The sequence below is a fragment of the Quercus lobata genome, chromosome 8 (assembly GCF_001633185.2).
Source record: "Quercus lobata isolate SW786 chromosome 8, ValleyOak3.0 Primary Assembly, whole genome shotgun sequence".
Lineage (NCBI taxonomy): Eukaryota > Viridiplantae > Streptophyta > Magnoliopsida > Fagales > Fagaceae > Quercus > Quercus lobata.
In genome coordinates, this window is record NC_044911.1 from 20,057,497 (window position 1) to 20,074,984 (window position 17,488).

The 17,488-nt window shown below is 34.6% G+C and overlaps 1 protein-coding gene and 1 pseudogene across 2 annotated transcripts; one reads left to right on the plus strand and one right to left on the minus strand.

Annotated features, from left to right (window-relative positions):
• Positions 1-1,046: 1,046 nt before the first annotated feature.
• Positions 1,047-7,308, plus strand: LOC115956562 (annotated as a pseudogene).
• LOC115957784 (F-box protein CPR1-like) lies at positions 6,736-14,157 on the minus strand. Of its 2 annotated transcripts, none has more exons than XM_031076107.1 (2): positions 12,554-14,157; positions 6,736-7,309 (listed from the first exon to the last, which is right to left on the minus strand). In XM_031076107.1, exon 1 carries the CDS (start codon positions 13,791-13,793, stop codon positions 12,585-12,587), a length of 1,209 nt encoding a protein of 402 aa, XP_030931967.1. In that variant the 5' UTR covers positions 13,794-14,157; the 3' UTR covers positions 6,736-7,309; positions 12,554-12,584. The 2 variants fall into 2 exon arrangements, with proteins under 2 accessions (XP_030931967.1, XP_030931966.1); XM_031076106.1 differs by having other exon boundaries at positions 6,736-7,331.
• Positions 14,158-17,488: the final 3,331 nt, after the last annotated feature.

Genomic DNA, 17,488 nt, shown 5'->3' on the forward strand with positions numbered 1-17,488 from the left:
ATGTTGAATTGTTCACACTAGTACTGATTAGGAAAGATTCTAGGCAAGAACATTACACATTTTCAATTAACTTGAATGACAATTTCCACAATATATTAACAGAAGGAGAGAGTATATTCAACGTTAGTATACATGGGAAGAAATTTGTTCCTAGTTAAATATTTTCTGAGAAAATTGTGCCAAGCAAAAGGAAGACTTCCAAGATACAAACACTAATATCAAAATCATTGTGTCAAAGTATTTTAGATTTTGACACTCACGCATTCATGAACTTTGATTTTCTTGATGATAAAATTAACACTGCTCCTGCATTTCAAAGTTCAATGCACTATGCTTGACCCATGTATAGTAAACAATGATTCACTTACAAATACACTAATTTGTAGCTGCAGCTTGACGTCCAATGCAATAAATTTGTTTTGCAATTGCAGGTTGAAATCATGAAATTCAGCCCATTGATCAGTCAAGTTAATGATAATTTACTTTTGGAGCTTTAAAATTAGTTCAATCCAGCATAATTGTAATTTCAATAATGAGTATTTGCCTACGATATCATAAAATTTAATTTGTCCCCTTTTTCTTTGCTACATTTTAGTAAGATCCAGCTAAACTCCACACAATATACTATTATTATTTATTATGTAATTTTAGCATACTATATGTTCTAAAGTTCCAAGTAGTGATATCACACCTTAAACGTTGTTGCTAAACAATCATTGTAGTAATAGCCAGAGATTTAAGTCACAATGGGGCATATTCCGTTTTAAAGATTGTTGAATATTTGAATGACCAATCAAATTCCCGTCTAAAATACGCTACAAGTTTCACAAGTTTGAAAATTTGTATGCATCCAAAATTCCAAATGAACCTAATGGACGGTCCATCTACAAGACTTACAGAGTCAATCCGTAATTTGTGGAAGAAAACTAAAGCATAAAATATCCGATTTAACACAATACTAAAAGACACTGCGTTTCTTATAAATAAGCATTCCATAAGTAACGTTTATCACATTACAAAATCATAATAATTTATTTTTTGAAAGCATGGTCATGGACGGTTCCTTGAGATCAATAGCCATTACGTTAACCCTTTTCCTTTGGTTGCTCACTATAGTGACTCTTCATCCTAAGCTCTGCAGCGGTGAGTTTGAGGTTCGTTGCATTGAAAGTGAGCGACAAGCACTTCTCAAGTTCAAGCAAGACCTTGAAGATCCTTCGAACCGGCTTGCCTCTTGGGCTACAACTGATGAGGATTGTTGTCACTGGTTGGGAGTTGTCTGCCACAACCTTACTGGTCATGTCCACCAACTCCATCTCAGAAGCGTTCCTCCTTCGGATGACCAGTTTACAACTGATGATCAATATGGAGCTCAATTAGAAGCTTATAAGCGGTCAAGGCTTGTTGGTAAGATAAATCCTTCTCTACTTGATTTGAAGTATTTGACTTACTTGGACCTTAGCTACAATGATTTTTGTGGCACTCAAATTCCCAAATTCCTCGGTTCAATGGGGAGTTTAAGTTATCTTAACCTCTCCAATGCAAGATTTGGAGGAATGGTACCTCATCAACTTGGGAATCTCTCAAATATGTACTATCTTGATCTTGGAGGTAATTATGGCTATAATTTATATGTCCTGAGCCTTCAATGGCTCTCTGGTCTTCCTTTACTACAACACCTTGATTTGAGTTATGTAGACCTTAGCCAAGCCTCTGATTGGTTACAGGTGACAAACAAACTCCCTTCCTTGTTAAAGATGTGGTTGTCAGGTTGCTACCTTGGTTTTACCCCATTAATACCCAATACTAATTTTTCATCTCTCACCACCCTTGATCTTTCATCCACCACTTTAGAAAACAACTTGATTCCAAAATGGGTCTTTGGTCTTCATAATTTGGTTTCTCTTGATCTATCTTCCATTGGGTTTCATGGTTCAATTCCTATTGATCTACAGAACATGACTTCACTTAGGCACCTTGATCTATCTTACAACTTCTTCAACTCTTCAATTCCCAATTGGTTGTACAATTTTAGTCATCTTGAATTCCTCAACCTTGGCTCCAACAATTTTCAAGGTACAATCTCTAGTGCCATTGGAAACCTAACATCTGCCATTAGAATAGACTTCTCCGGCAACGAACTTAATGGAAAGGTACCAAGATCTTTGGGTAATCTCTGCAACCTAAGAGAAATTAGATTTTCATATAACAAATGGAATCAAAAGATATTTGAACTCTTAGAAAGTTTATCAAGATGTGTTTCACATGGACTAGAGACCTTAGAAATGAATGATGCTAGACTTTCTGGGCATTTGATCAATGAGCTTGGGCAATTTAAAAATCTAGTTGTGCTGTCTTTGGGGTATAATTTAATTTCAGGTCCAATTCCATGGTCTATAGGAAATCTTTCATCTTTGAGATCCTTGAACCTTGAGACTAATCAAATTAATGGAACTCTCCCTCAATGTTTTGGACAGCTATCCAAATTAGAGTATCTAAATCTTGATTCAAATATATTGGAGGGTGTAGTATCTAAAGTCCATTTTGCCAATTTAATGAGACTAACAACACTTGTTGCATCTCGAAATCGGCTGACTTTAGAAGTAAGTGACAAATGGGTCCCTCCTTTTCAACTAAATGCTTTATATTTGAGATCATGGATATTAGGGCCAAAATTTCCTTTATGGTTTTGTTCACAAAAGCATCTTGAGTTTTTGGATATATCTAACACAGGGATTTCAGATGTGATTCCTCATTTGTTTTGGAACTTGTCTTCTCAGTTTACTTATCTGAATATCTCTCACAATCACATTCATGGAAATATTCCACATATCCCAATGCTTTTGTCCATGTCATCAGTGATTGATATGAGTTCTAATCAATTCATAGGTTCATTACCTTATATATCCCCTAATGTGAGTTTTCTCGATCTTTCTGACAATAAATTGTCTGGATCTATTTCTCACTTTTTGTGTTACAAGATGAATGAGGTCAAACATATGAAATTTCTCAATCTTAGAAAAAATCTCTTATCAGGAGAAATAAGTGATTGTTGGGAGATGTGGCAAAGTTTGTTTGCCTTAAATTTGGGAAACAATAATTTTACTGGTAGTATCCCAATATCCATTGGTTCTTTGGTTGCTCTTTCATATTTGCACCTACAAGACAACAAATTCTCTGGAAAAATACCACTATCTTTGAAAAATTGTGAACAGTTGGTGGCCATTGATATTGCTAAGAACGAGTTTGTTGGAAGCATACCTTCATGGATGGAATATAATTTGTCAAAGTTGGTGATTCTCAACCTTCACTCAAATAATTTTCACGGTTACATTCCGAAAGAACTATGCCTTCTAACTTCACTTCAAATCTTGGACCTTTCAAATAATAAGCTATCTGGAAGCATACCTAAATGTGTTTACAATTTTAGCTCTATGACCCAAGCCACATATCACAGCTCAAATTATCCCTTTCTTTTATATCAGCAGTCACTAGGATATAATTCTATACCTTTCGAAAGTGAATTGCTTGTGATTAAGGGAAAAGTTCTTGAGTATTCCACCATTCTTCAAATGGTAAAAATTATAGATTTTTCCAAGAACAATTTATCTGGAGAGATCCCCAGAGAAGTGACTAGTCTCACAGGATTACAATCATTGAATTTGTCATTTAATATCTTGACTGGAAGGATTCCTGAGAATATAGGTGATATGAGATCATTAGAATCTATTGATTTCTCAGTAAACCAACTTTCAGGTCAAGTTCCTGAAAGTATGTCAAGTTTGACATTTTTAAGTCACTTGAACTTGTCAAACAACAATTTAACTGGGAGAATTCCTTCAGGCACTCAGCTACAAAGCCTCAATGAGTCCAGTTTTTTTGGAAACAAACTTTGTGGACCTCCACTTATTGATAATTGTACTATAAAGGATGTAAAACCCATATTTGAAAACAAATGGAGCAAGCATTTTCATCCACTTAAGCTGGATTGGTTTTATGTGAGCATGGCACTTGGATTTGTGGTTGGGTTTTGGGTTGTGTTGGGCCCCTTACTATTGTACAAGCAGTGGAGAATCATGTACTTTCAATTCCTTAATCACCTAGGGTACAAGCTTTGGAGTGTTGTGGCACAAACTTGGTAGTAGTGTAACTAAATGTTGTAAGTTTCTTAATATTTAGTGCAGAAATATGGTAACCATATGAATAAATATTTTGATGATTTCTATATGAGCTTTGAGCTAGCTTAATACTCGTATTATTAGCTATATTCAATCAATTGATATATGTGAATATCATGTTTCTTCAATGAACGTCAGATGCAATCCAAGTTGAAGTTTTATAAACTGTATGGATTACAATGTAAAATCACTTTTCAATTAATAAAAGAAATTGATCACTTAAAACAATGTACAATTCGTTCAGGTAAATAATTTTTAAAAAACAGAGAAGTATAAAATTGCTTTTCTCTAACCCCCTCATGGGTCTCTGTTTTGGGGGCAGTGAGTCAACGGTTGTCGAGATCGAGCAAAAGCAGTTTGTAGAGAAGTGTTTCTTTCTCTCTGAGTATGGTATTTTTTTTTGTGAATATACCTGTGAATTTTTATCATTTGTTTTTGCTTTCATGCTGTTATTGGCTCTTACGAATGAAACAGGAAATTAAATTAACCTCCCCTTCCTACCAAACCGTATCTTCCTGAGTCCAATGGTGATGGGTTAGATCCATTTGCAATCATGGACTGCTATTTGGGCCTCCCAATTTGTGTTTATATTTATTCTGCTTTATGACCTATGATGACTTCCTCTAGTTTTATTGATGCTATGGATTTTGTTGTTGTACGTTTTTAGACTCTTAACTTAGTTATTTAGCCAAGTAATTATTTAGATAAATTATTCAGTTCTAGATTAACACAATAAAATCATATTATGTAAATAATGCGGAAAAGTATAGAATATAAAGATATGATAACTTGGGAAAACCTAACAGGTAAAAAATTTAGGGAAGATTTAACTTAGTTATTTTTAAGGTAAAACAGATCTACTATGAAAAAATTTGAGTTTTTACAATAGAATTTAGTCCACTAACATCTTATTGCTATCTCGAGTAGAAAATTTACTACTATGACCACGTGATAGCTCCGAGTCCACGGATTATTTCTTTCCTTTGTATTGGTGAAGTTCAGAGCTATCTCTGCCTACCAACCACTCTTGCCGTTTTTGATATTAGGGCTCTCTAACTCTGAAAGTACCCTTCGTCCTATCCTAATATAATGGTTTTTCTCTGAGATGGCCAATGGTGTGATACTTGTGAGTATGGTTCCTCCTGTAGAATTGTGGGGACAAGATGAAGTGGCCTTTCTAGCCCCAGTCTAGTAGAAACGACATTGACTATCCAAATTTTGGGCTTTACTCATTAATGGCATAGATGCCTTATAAAGAAAATTCCCTTGCTAAATTCCTTAGGGTTTTTTTTTTTTTTTTTTCTTCTTCTTCTTTTGAGATAGATAAAATTCTACTCTAACTTAATTTAAGTGTATATGTATATGAAGTTTCTTCTTAGAGACTTGAACCCCGACTCTTGCCCCCACATCCAACAAGTACTTATACTTGTGGAGTGATCATCCCACCAAAGTGTGCGTTGGTCATGAAATTCCTTAGTTGGTTAGCTCTTTTCCGCTGAACCACCATGTCTGGTTCCCAAAGGTTGGCCTCTCTCCATGTATCATGGATGTCGTCTTTCTCCTTGGATTTTGTTGCTGGGACCCAACCTCATTGTGTTAGTTATTCTTACCCATTATTGAGGCTATCGTAGTTTGCTAGTCTAGGTACCTTTGTAGATTCATAGACCTCCGGCTTCTTCTTGATTTTGGGCTTGGTAAAACCCTCAAATTTTGGGTATCAACAAACTTCTTTGGATTCTTTTAAAGATACTTGTACTTCTTACAAAATATTACTTACAATACTTGTTATAGTACAAAAATAAGTTTTTCAAAATAAAATTTGATAAAAAACTATTTAAAATCAACTATATTACAAGAAACAATAAATTGAATTAGTCATGTATCAATTGAAAAGCAAATGTCAGGGAACTTTAATACAAAAAAAATTAGTTAGTAATTTTGCATCTCAAAAGTCAATAAGACAAGAATACTAGATTCTAAATGAAAATATTATATTATAAATTAAAAAAATTTATTTAATTGATTTTAAATACTAATAGAAAAATACGACACTTGAAATTGTCGACCACAACATACATGGAATTAGCTCTGGAACTATCAAAACATTAAATAAATATAAGACAAGAGGTGTTGGATACCTTTTGTGAAATGTATGCTAGAAAAGTGAATTGAAGGAAGTCTAAATGTTAGCGTGACTTTGCGCAATGAATTGAGTAATCTAATTGGTTTTAACTTTTAACACAAGACCAAACCTTGGAAAATATATCTTTGTTTCCCTATTAGATATCTTGGCTCTTCTAACTAAGATTTCAACTTGTGTTATTATCCAAGCAGTCGCCACAACCGTACATTCCATGCAAGGTACCATATTGCTTGGAAAAGTGCTAAATTCACCAGATAGGTTGAACACGAATTTTGTGCGAGGCTTAACTGATTCTCATAGGAAACTACGACTCTGTTGTTTTGTTGTAAAATATTTTAAAAACTTCAAAAATACCTATAAATATTGATACATAACAAATAAATTTATCCCAAAAAGTACTTTTTCTTTTACAAGGCATATGGATTGACTGCACTTCTACCTCTGAAACATATACTTTGACACACTTAGGTAAAATGAAAGCATTTGTAATACATATACATAACAATAATACCACCACCATCTAAGTTACAATTCATAATCATCCAAACACTTAAAATTCTTCCATAACACAACCATTATACCATTCCCATCCTGGTTTAACACATAACCATCCAAAATACTACCACCATCCAAGTATATTCAAAAGACACATTGTTCCCTAATATATAGCCATAATACTACCATTAACATTGTTTCATAATGCTTAACGAAGTTTGGTGACCGCCATTTTTGGTGAAAAAGTTCTCTACCCAAAATTTTCACAGTTTAGCATTTTAAACCCAAAAGAATCTTCCTGCTAATTCATCATAAACCAAATGATCATATGTAGTTGCAAGCATCTGCTCATCAAAAGCTTCTGTTGCCATCACCACTGCATAAAGCTTATCAGTGTCAACAGGGCCACAGTTGAGAGCTTTAAGCGCTATCATGATTTCCCCTCGTTGAGAAGATGTCTCACTATAAGCCTTGAAATCTGAGTTAAATTAATCTAACAAAGCAAACAACTGCACCTGTTCAGAGATTAAGATAAGTACTAATATGAAGATCAAGAAAATGACTTGTATAGTTGTATGAAATTCAGATCATAAAACAACTGCTAGTTAACAAACAGAATATGAAGATCAATAAGAGACATATACGGTGAAAAATTAACCTATTAACAAATAAAAAAAATATGAATTTCTTTTTATCAAACAAGAAAATCAAAACACCCCTACAAGCAAGAAAATTTATGTAATAAATCATTCTTAGCATATACTAGTTGATACAAATCTACCAGTTCACAGAGCAGGAAACACAGCCCCCACTGCAAATACAAAAACAAGATATTATGAAACCACCTTGAAATGAGACTTCACTTATATATTTTATATACAAAGAAAAAGGGGAAACAAAGAAACTATATACATCACATAAAGAATGACATTATAAAATTGAAATCCAGAAGAGGGGAGAGCTTGGGATGATGAGAGATCAGGTTATTATATGAGAAAAATGCTTCACTACATCAATAAATTTCAAGATAATCTCCATTGAGTTTGAACTTTATGCACCCAATTGATAAGAAAATCAGACTCCATATGAGAATCATCAATTACACATTTAAAAGTGCCTTGGGCATCTACACAACAAGGCTAATTGGGTATGTTTAGTATTTTACAGCCAGGTCCATCATGTTTTGGTCGCTTCTGAAAATTATAGGAAGACTGAAGAAGACAAACACAGGTTGCATGTCACATCCAACAGATAAGCCACCTTCACTTTCTCCACCATTACTGCTAGTCCCACTACAGAATTTCATTACTAATACCTCCGCTCTGCTATCGTTTGGGTTTAAAATGACAAGCACCACTTCATTAGTGGAGCTTATAATACTGAAAGAAAATTTTAGGCTTTGCTTACATCATAAACTGAATTAGAGACTGATTTATATAAAAATGAAAGCCAACCTCACTCAAAAATCACAAATTTTAGTCCAGATTGTGACCATTGCAGCAGATTTGGAGTTCCCTGTTCTATGCTTAAAAAGTTGGAAGATATTTTATGTAAGAAAATTCCTCCCATAAATATGGGATTCAAAATCCTTCAGTAAAACAAGAGACAGCCACAGAAACATACCCCACAATGATCAAACTTGGTCAATTAGAAATAGTGAAATTAGCTTAAATGAATTTTAAGAATTTAATTCCTTTTGATACCAATTAGTGAGGGAGTTCCCTGATCTCAGTACTATAATTAAAAGATGAACTCTATTTAACCTATATTTCTTGTTTGAAAGAATCCTCCACATTGTTTTGTATTGAACAGTTGAAACTTGAAGCATACCCTACTATAATTCCATTACTTAACCAAACTAGGAGTCTCACAAACACACCAACCATAAAAAGAAAAAAACCAATCTCTTTTGCTAATAATATTAAATCAAGAAATTAAGCTGTTAAGTACTGCCTCTTCAACAACCAGAAAACTGAAATATTCCATGTAAGAAAGGGAAGAACAATGGAAGGTGATAGATGGCTCATTAAGGGACCAATATTTCAATTTTATGGTCCTTGAGGGGCTTGTGAACATAGTTATTTGGAAACTTGGAAACTCAGGGAGGTCTAGAAGTAGACATGGAATGCAATTAGACAAAGATTGCTTGTGGGGGATGGGTATGAGATCTTATATGGAATGCAAAGTCTGTTACCAAGTAATATGGATATGGAACTAGTTTGGTTTAAGGGAAAAAAAATTCAAAGGTAAGAGTTTAGTAAAAAAAAAAGAAAAAAAAGAAGCTTTTAGAATGGCTTGAGCAACTGTAATAATAGATGGATCAATAAAAAAGGTTACAAAAATGGTGGCATAAACACGATTGCAGCATCAAACCCCCCCCCCCCCCCCCCCCCCCCAACCCACCCCACACACACACAAATTAGTATTAAAATGAAAAAGAATCATTGACCTGAAAGCACTAATGGTCTTTCAAGATTACTCTTACTGTATCTGTGACTGTCTCTCTTATACTTTAAGTTCTTCTCTCTTTCTTCCTGGCTTGTAATCATATCAATTTTTTTTTTGTACAATCTCGTTTGATGGCTTTCTTGACTGATCTTTGATGAATAGAAAGCCCAGAGAAAAAAAGGGGGGGGGATTATTTCAATTTGGATAGATTCTGAAAATGGCCCGTACACCAGTTCATTTCACTTTTAATAGAAGAAAGTGGAATGTAAAAACTACCATTCAATGAAGAAGAGAGAGAGGTTGGCAACCTGAAACGACTAACTTTTGAGAAGAAGAAGAAGAAATGACAGATAAGCTTTTTAAGAGAAGGCAGAACCAGAGTCCTATGCGGTTCAACAGGATGTGATCTTAATTAATGCTTAAGGCTTCCATGTTTATATATACTTTAGCTAGGAAAGTGAACACGTGAAAGGATACATGGTATGTTGCATGCACCAAGATATGTTTCACAAAATAGCTGATATGTACAGATATGATGATCATCTTGTAGTGAAACTTGAATTACAAAAATGTGCATCCATGTACATAGAGCTTCCTCATTTTCTTCATGATTAATTTAAGTATCAATATACCTATTGATGGCTTCACTAATATGCATTTGAGACAGAATCTAAGAATGAGTAAGAAGATACAAGCAACCTATGAAATACAGATGAAAAGGCAACAACTAAAAAAAGGATTGCAAGTTCAGTGGATTCACAACTAGGCACTTGGATTTTAAAAAAGAAAACAATAGAACCATCTAGAACAGAAATTACACAGCTGGAAATTTGACATAAATAAAAAATTTTGAAGCAATCCCCTCTGTTTCGTTTGCGAGGAAAAAAAAAAAAAACAGAATTTCTAAAGATAGACGTCAGCATTGACACTGACTGATTTTTGTAAGGTAGATAAGGTCCTCAAATCAGTAAATACATTACAATCTCCAATATATGAAGGATGAGATCACTAAAAGTTCATTTTTGTAAGGTTTATACAGTTCTCAGGTCCTGGCTCCAAGATCTCAACTTAGATAATGAAGGGGAGGGATAAAGATGGTACAGGCCTTAGGATTAAAACTCAAATGATGATCATGTAGTTCTTCAATTTAACATATCTTACCTCACCTTAATTGTATCACATGCAGAGATTTCTGCATCATTGAAGGAGAAGACTGGTCTTGGCCAACCACAAGATCAGACAACATTGTCATTTGGAGCTGAGTTGTGAATATGATTTAGATTAATTCTGTTTTTGCAATTATTTAATTTTCTTTAAAGGTCCAAAAATGCAATGTTCAACTAAATGCTAATTGTGAATACAGTGATTTGGAAACCTAGAAAGTCAGGGAGGTCTAGAAGTACAGGAATATGGAATGCAATTTGACACAGATTACCTATGGTGAACTGGTATGAGATCTTATATTGTATGCTTAGCCTGTTACCAAGTACTCTTATATAGCTTGGCTGGCTATTCAAAACGAGCGCCTCACTAGAGATAGAAAACTATAATAAGGATATTATGTGTGTTTTGGTTGTGATATCTCCAAGGACTAATGTAGCAAGGTTTTGAGTTGGAGTTTCCAATGTCAGACCTGCAGGTAATATGAATATGGGACAAGATTGGTTCAAGGAAAAAACAAAAAATCAAAGGTAAGAGTGTTGTTGTGATGGGAAAACTGTGGATCATCTTTTGCTCCACTGTCATTTTGCTCGTGTTGTGGAGTGAAGTTTTCTTGATGTTTGGGATTTAGTGGGTAATGCTGGAGACGGTTGCATCTTTTCTATTTGCATGGAGGAATTGGTTGGGAAAACATTCTTCAAATATTTGAAATTTGGTACTAACTTGTCTAATGTGGTTAATTTGGCAGGAACACAATACCAACACATTTGAAGATATTGTGAGACCTCTAGATCATTTGAAGTCTTTGCTAATTGGGACTTTGTTTGAGTGGTCTCAGATTTGGGGTCTTATGCAATGAACTTCCATTCTTGATTTCCAACATTCGACTAGAATTTCTTTTTGATTTGCATGTAATTGTTTCAAGTACTTTGTGTTCATCATCGTGAACGTGAAATACTTTTTTATCAATAAAATTTCTATTACTAATAAAAAAAAAAGAAGCTATTAGAATGGCCTTTAAACAACTGTAGTATATCATGGTTGGATAAAATAAAATAAAGGGATTCATGAAAATGGTTACAAGAATGGTGGCATAAACCATTAAACATGATTAGCATTGGACCTTGGGAAGCTACTTGGACAAAGATCATACATTCAACATTGACCTTTATGGGACGAAGTTTTATTTCTTTGCAAGTATGGTAGTTTGAAGTTGAGTCTTATATGTACCTAGATTTACTCTTTATCGTTTCCACTAGTGTTCAGTTGACCCTTTACTTCTACTTTGTATAATTGTGTGATAGAAAATGCTAACTCATCACCAATTAAAAGACGGAAATGAAAAACAACAGAAGAAAATAGAGTCAACAAAACAATAAAACTAAGCATAACTACATTATTGGGTTAAAATTCTTTTTTAAATTATGCAAAGGAACTTAAGATAACAAAAATAGTTTAAGACGAGGATCATAAACAAGTCATTTTCAATTCTTAAACATCCAAAGCAAGCAATAACCACCGTATAGCTGGTTTGTCAATGAACATTGATCTTTTGAATGTTTTCAATAAGATGTGGGAATGGAAGATTTAAAATGTGTATGAAATATCTTTAGCATAAATAGATCACTATTGACAAATTAAGATTAGTTTTGATAAGTAACAAATTAAGATTTTTTTTTTTTTTAAATTAAAAGGAAAAAAAAATCTATGAAGAACATTCAGTAAAAGTGTAAGAATATGAAGTTAAAAAGAGGTCACCATAACATTATCAAGAAAGAAAAAGTTGAGTACATCTATCTATAAAATGTAATTTATAAGTGGTAGGAAACATGAAATTCACACAATCCATTTATCTTTAAGCACTTGACAATTAAGCATGCAAAAGTTAATAACCAACATGAAACAGTTAGTTTTTTTGTTTTGTTTTTTGTTTCACAAGTATTATAACATAGATAACTGATAAGTTATCTATTTTAAATATAAAGCCACTCAATTCAGGTAATCAATCATAAATAAGAATTTAAAGAACAGTGTCATATATATTCACATCCAAATCATAATCAATGCCAAGTATATATGAATAACAAAATGGAAAATCATAAAAATAAGAATTAAAATAGAATGTTACCTTGCCTATTGTTGTTCCTCTTTAATTTTTCTCAGTAACTGCACAGTTGGGATTTTTTGTCATTCAAAACTAGACTCTCAACATAATAATCAACATAAGTATGATAATATCCAGCATTCCCAATATCTTTAATCTCTTGGGTCTCAAGGTCTCGCGAGATGAATTTTGTGTCATTCATTTTCAATATAACCTCACCACTCTTCCTAAAACCTTTTGCACTTGGTCTGTAATATCTGGGACCTTGATCAGCCAAAATTACAATTTTGGTCCACGAGGACGCATTCCCATACTCCTTCATCAGCCATATATTGAGATAGTTCATAGAAACCTCTTGATACAAGGCAAGGGAATTCCCATATGCTGAAATAGTTGAGGGCAAGTTACGTTCATTTTCGGCAAATTTCGGCATCGCTATCTCACTGAAAACCTCATCCTCCAAATCGAGTACCATAACAAACTTGATAAGCATATTGTCTTTAGTTCTTCTGGAAGCAACCCAATGCAGAGCCCCATTGACAGAAGAAGCATGTGGGTTACCATAGCATTCAGTACTTGTGGGAGGCAAGGCTGTAGTAAGCGTTTTCCATTCAGCAGTGGCAAGTGAGTAAACCTCAACCTCAAGCTTGGGTGGAGACCCGCTTTTTCTATCTCGAAAACTCAGAATCCTCGCCACCTTATAGTCACTGGTTTTGGAATCAATTCCGAACCCAACAGAAACACTGTATCTGAATGGTGGGATATTGGGTAGAGCTAGAGCTTTACTCACTTGGACGAACTTTCTGATGCAAGGGTTCCAGATGATGAAAGTGTCACAACATGTATAATTGGCAAGGCAGATGAGGCCGTCACAAGAACCCACCACACAGAATCTCACCTGACCATGGAGAAGAGGGAAGTAAAACTTGGTGTATTCATTGAAATCTCGGTTGTCGTCGTCCCAATGCAATGCGTAGTGCTCTTTTCCTTGTTCGTGGGGGATTCTATATACTTGCCAGGCGGTCTTAGAGTAGAGGCTGAAAAGGAGGTATTTGGTGGTGGAATGGCGGAGATGGTCGGAAATGAAAGAAGGGTTTTGGATTAGAGATTTCCATGTTTTGCAAACAGAGGTGCAAGTTATGATGGATTTGATGGGTAGTCGTATGATAATATCGAGTAGGATTTCTGGAGGCAGAGAGTGAGAGTCACACATGATCGCTTCTTCAGGGAAAGATCTGGAGAGTTCAGGTAAATTGTCTGACATTATTATTATTATTATTCGCTGCTCCTTTCAACTTCCACAAAGAACCCAGATCGCAACACCACTTAAAACACCAGATCTGACTGCACAATCACCACCACCGCCGTCGCCCACCAGAAACTCCGCCTATTTGGTGGTGATTGTTGTATGACGAAGAGGGACAGACTGAGTCGGACGAAGAAAGAAAGGGGAGAGAGAGAGGGGCTGTGAGAAATTGAATTTAAAAAAAAATTCTCTCTTTATGTATCGAATAGCGATGAACAGTAGCTGAAATGTCAAAAATTGGTGAGTATTTATTTTCAAATTCAAAGTCGTTGATATTTGATAAGCCCGACCACTGGTGTCTCCCAGAACTTATCTTAATGAATTGTTTGGATTGGAGTGGCACAGCACTACGAAGTCAAGCTATTAATTTAATTGTGGTTCAATAGAATCTGTCATTACAAATAAGATATTTGGAGTTTGATCACCCCTATACCATAAATTAAGTGATATCTTGATTTGATGGTAAAAAGTTATATTAAGAATGGACGCACCATAGATTAAAGCTCTTTAAGAAAAAAAGCTATTAATTTAATCTGTTTTCATTTATCCCTCTTCTCGAGGCCTAATTTATATTTATATACCCTATCGGTACTAAATTGTGAGCACTAGCAATAGAGGACGTAAAAAAATATATATTTTACATTCTCAAACATTACTTTATTTATTTTATCATCTCATTTTACAATTTATCTAACATCTCAGTTTTTATTTTTAAATATAACTCATTAAAATAATATAAATTATACCAAAAAATAATATAAAAAATAATACAACTCTTCCATCTCTCTACCTTTTTGTCTGTCTCTCTCTCTACCAAACCTACACACTACTTAAAATAATAATATTTAAGTTTACTACCCAACTACAATAAGTTGCAAATATGCAAACTTACTGTATCAAGGTGGCATATATTTTTACAACTACATGCCCCGATGCAGTGAGTTTTTAGTGAATTTGGTTGTAAAATAGCAACCTGGGGTTTTACACTCCCAATGCTAGTGTTCTTAGCATTCACATCAAGAGTGCTAAAAATGCTAAAAAGCCATTTAACAACCTACACACAAAAATACCTACTAAATTAAAGCTCTCAAATGTTACAAATTCTGACACTTAGCTACAGTGAGTTGCCAACAAATATTTATTTAATCCCTCAAGCATGCCTCTAGGTTTCTCCCTCTCTCTCTTTCTCACATTGAACCCTGTTCCACATCTTTTTAGTTGGTTCTCCCTTAACCCATCCCTTCCGTTCTCCCATGCCTAAGACCAAACCCAAGCTTGAAACTCTTTGACTAGCGTGGGCATCAATGTCGAGGTGAGATCAGCGTGAAGATCGGTGTAGGTCATCGGTGTGGAATGGTGGTGGTTGTTTGGGTTTTGTGGGTGGGTTTTTGTTGGTTGTGGTATGGGTGGGTTCGTCGTCGTTGGTGATGGTTGTGACTGTTGTGGCTATGGCTAGGGTGGCTGGTGGTAGTGGGTGTGGGTGTGGGTTTGGGTTTGAGTTTGTGATTTGATTTTGGGGTTATGATTTGGTTTTGGGTTTTTTTTTTTTGTTTTTTTGTTTTTTTTGTTTGTGATTTTGGTGGTTGGGGGGTTGAGGGTTGAGGTTGTGGGTGGCGATGGTGATGGCTGTGGTAGTGGGTGTGGTTTGGGCGGTGGTGGCTAGTGGCAGTGGGTTGGGTGTTTTTGTTTGGGAGAAGAGAGATACACGTACAAAAAGAGAGAGGAAGAAAGAGAGAGAGAGAGAGGAAGAGATGAGATTGAAATTAAAAAATAATTACAAAATAATAAAGAAATAATATTTGAATGAAGTGGTAAAAAATATAAAACTTTTGATATTGGGTATATTATAAAGTGGGGTGTTAAAATAGATAAATAGTGTTTTGAGTTGCTAAATGCTATATTTTTTTTAGCATTCTTGATGTGAGTGATGCTTCTATTCCAGTCAATAAATAAATTTCTTAATATAATTTTCACTTTATTTAAAACTAGTGTGTAGTCTCAAGTATATATATGAATACAATTAAAAATAATCACAAGAATACAGTTTAAATTATACATTTTTTTGAGAAGAGGTTTAAATTATACATGATATTAGTTTACATTTTTTTTTAAACCATAAATTTCTAAAATATGTAATGGTTTCTCTCTCTCTCTCTCTCTCTCTCTCTCTCTATATATATATATATATATATATATATAGAATTTGATTGGATTTAGACTCTTCAGTTTTTGCACCTAATAATTCACTTACAACAAAAATTAAAGACTTAGATGGATACATGGCGGAAAATTAGACTCCAATTAAAAATTCAATTTAAAATCTAATTGGACTTGGAATTTTCAATTTTTACAGCCAATACTCACTTTGCACAAAATTAAAAATTAAATCGGACATGTGGTGCAAAATTGAGAATCCTATTAAAATTTAATTAGATTTTCTCTGAATTTTAGCTATTAATATATATATATATATATATGTATATATATCAATACCTCTCATTCGCTAAAGTTTAAATTAGGGAGGGTAGTTTTAGAAACTTGTACATTTTTATGTAAAAAACAATGCATGAAAGATGTTTCTTTAAAAATGTAGATTTTCTAAACAGGCCTAATAAAATGGGACAGAGGTAGTAAAAAAAAAAAAAAAAAAACTTGATTCGATTCAATTTTTTTTTTTTTTTTTTTTTTTTGAGAAAGAAGAAGTTCATTTATATTATTCCAAAGAAACTGTAAAATTAGTTTGAATAAAATGAGAAATTGATGGTGGAACATCCTCCATCCATACAAGTTAAGTACTAATCTCGCCAAACCATGTGCCACTTTGTTACCCTTTCTCTTTGTTTGAGAGTAGGATAATTCTGAAAAGCTCTTCTCTAATAGCTTAGCATCTTCAACGAGTTAACCATATGATGCTAATCCTGCATTGTTGAACCTTAATGCTTCCGTAACCACACTCGAATCCCCTTCAATCACAATTCTATCCACACCAACTTCTGCGGCAAACTCAATGGCTCGGGTTGCTGCCATAACTTTGATCTCCACCAGTTTGTAAGCTTGACTGAGATTTTGAGCAAGTGACGCGATAACCAAACCATCATGATTTCTGATAACAACTCCTATACTTGAACAATTTGAGCTTGTACAAACAGCTCCATCATAATTGACTTTGAAGGAACTAGGAGGAGGGGTCTTCTACTTTATGCCTCTGGGTTGTGCAGTCCGTATACGTGTGGTTGGCCTGGCAACAACGAATTCAGCGAGCCATTCTGCAGCAACCCGAGACAGCCGATCAATAGGATGGTGGGGCTGTTGATTTCACATCTTGTTTCGCTGCTGCCAGATACACCACGCTGTCACTGAAAAAGTTTCAGGTCGCTTGCCATGATAAAAAATCTAGTTCAGTAGCTCCCTGAAGTTTTGGAAATGTACCCAAGACCTGAAATTCCATTCTGTAGCATCCCACACCCCATCCAATTCGGGACATGACCAAAGTACATGAAGCATATCTTCTTGAGATGTTGAACACCTGTCACAGTGATGATCAGTGAGCACCTGTCGACGAACCAGATTGCATTTCGTTGGTAGAGTGTTTCTACAGGCACGCCAGACCAGAGGAAGTGTTTCACCTTGTTTGGAACATCAAGAGCCCAGAT

What these genes read in the sequence shown, in the direction of transcription:
- LOC115957784 (XM_031076107.1), bottom strand. Translation starts at nt 13,793, where the DNA reads ATGTCAGACAATTTACCTGAACTCTCCAGATCTTTCCCTGAAGAAGCG.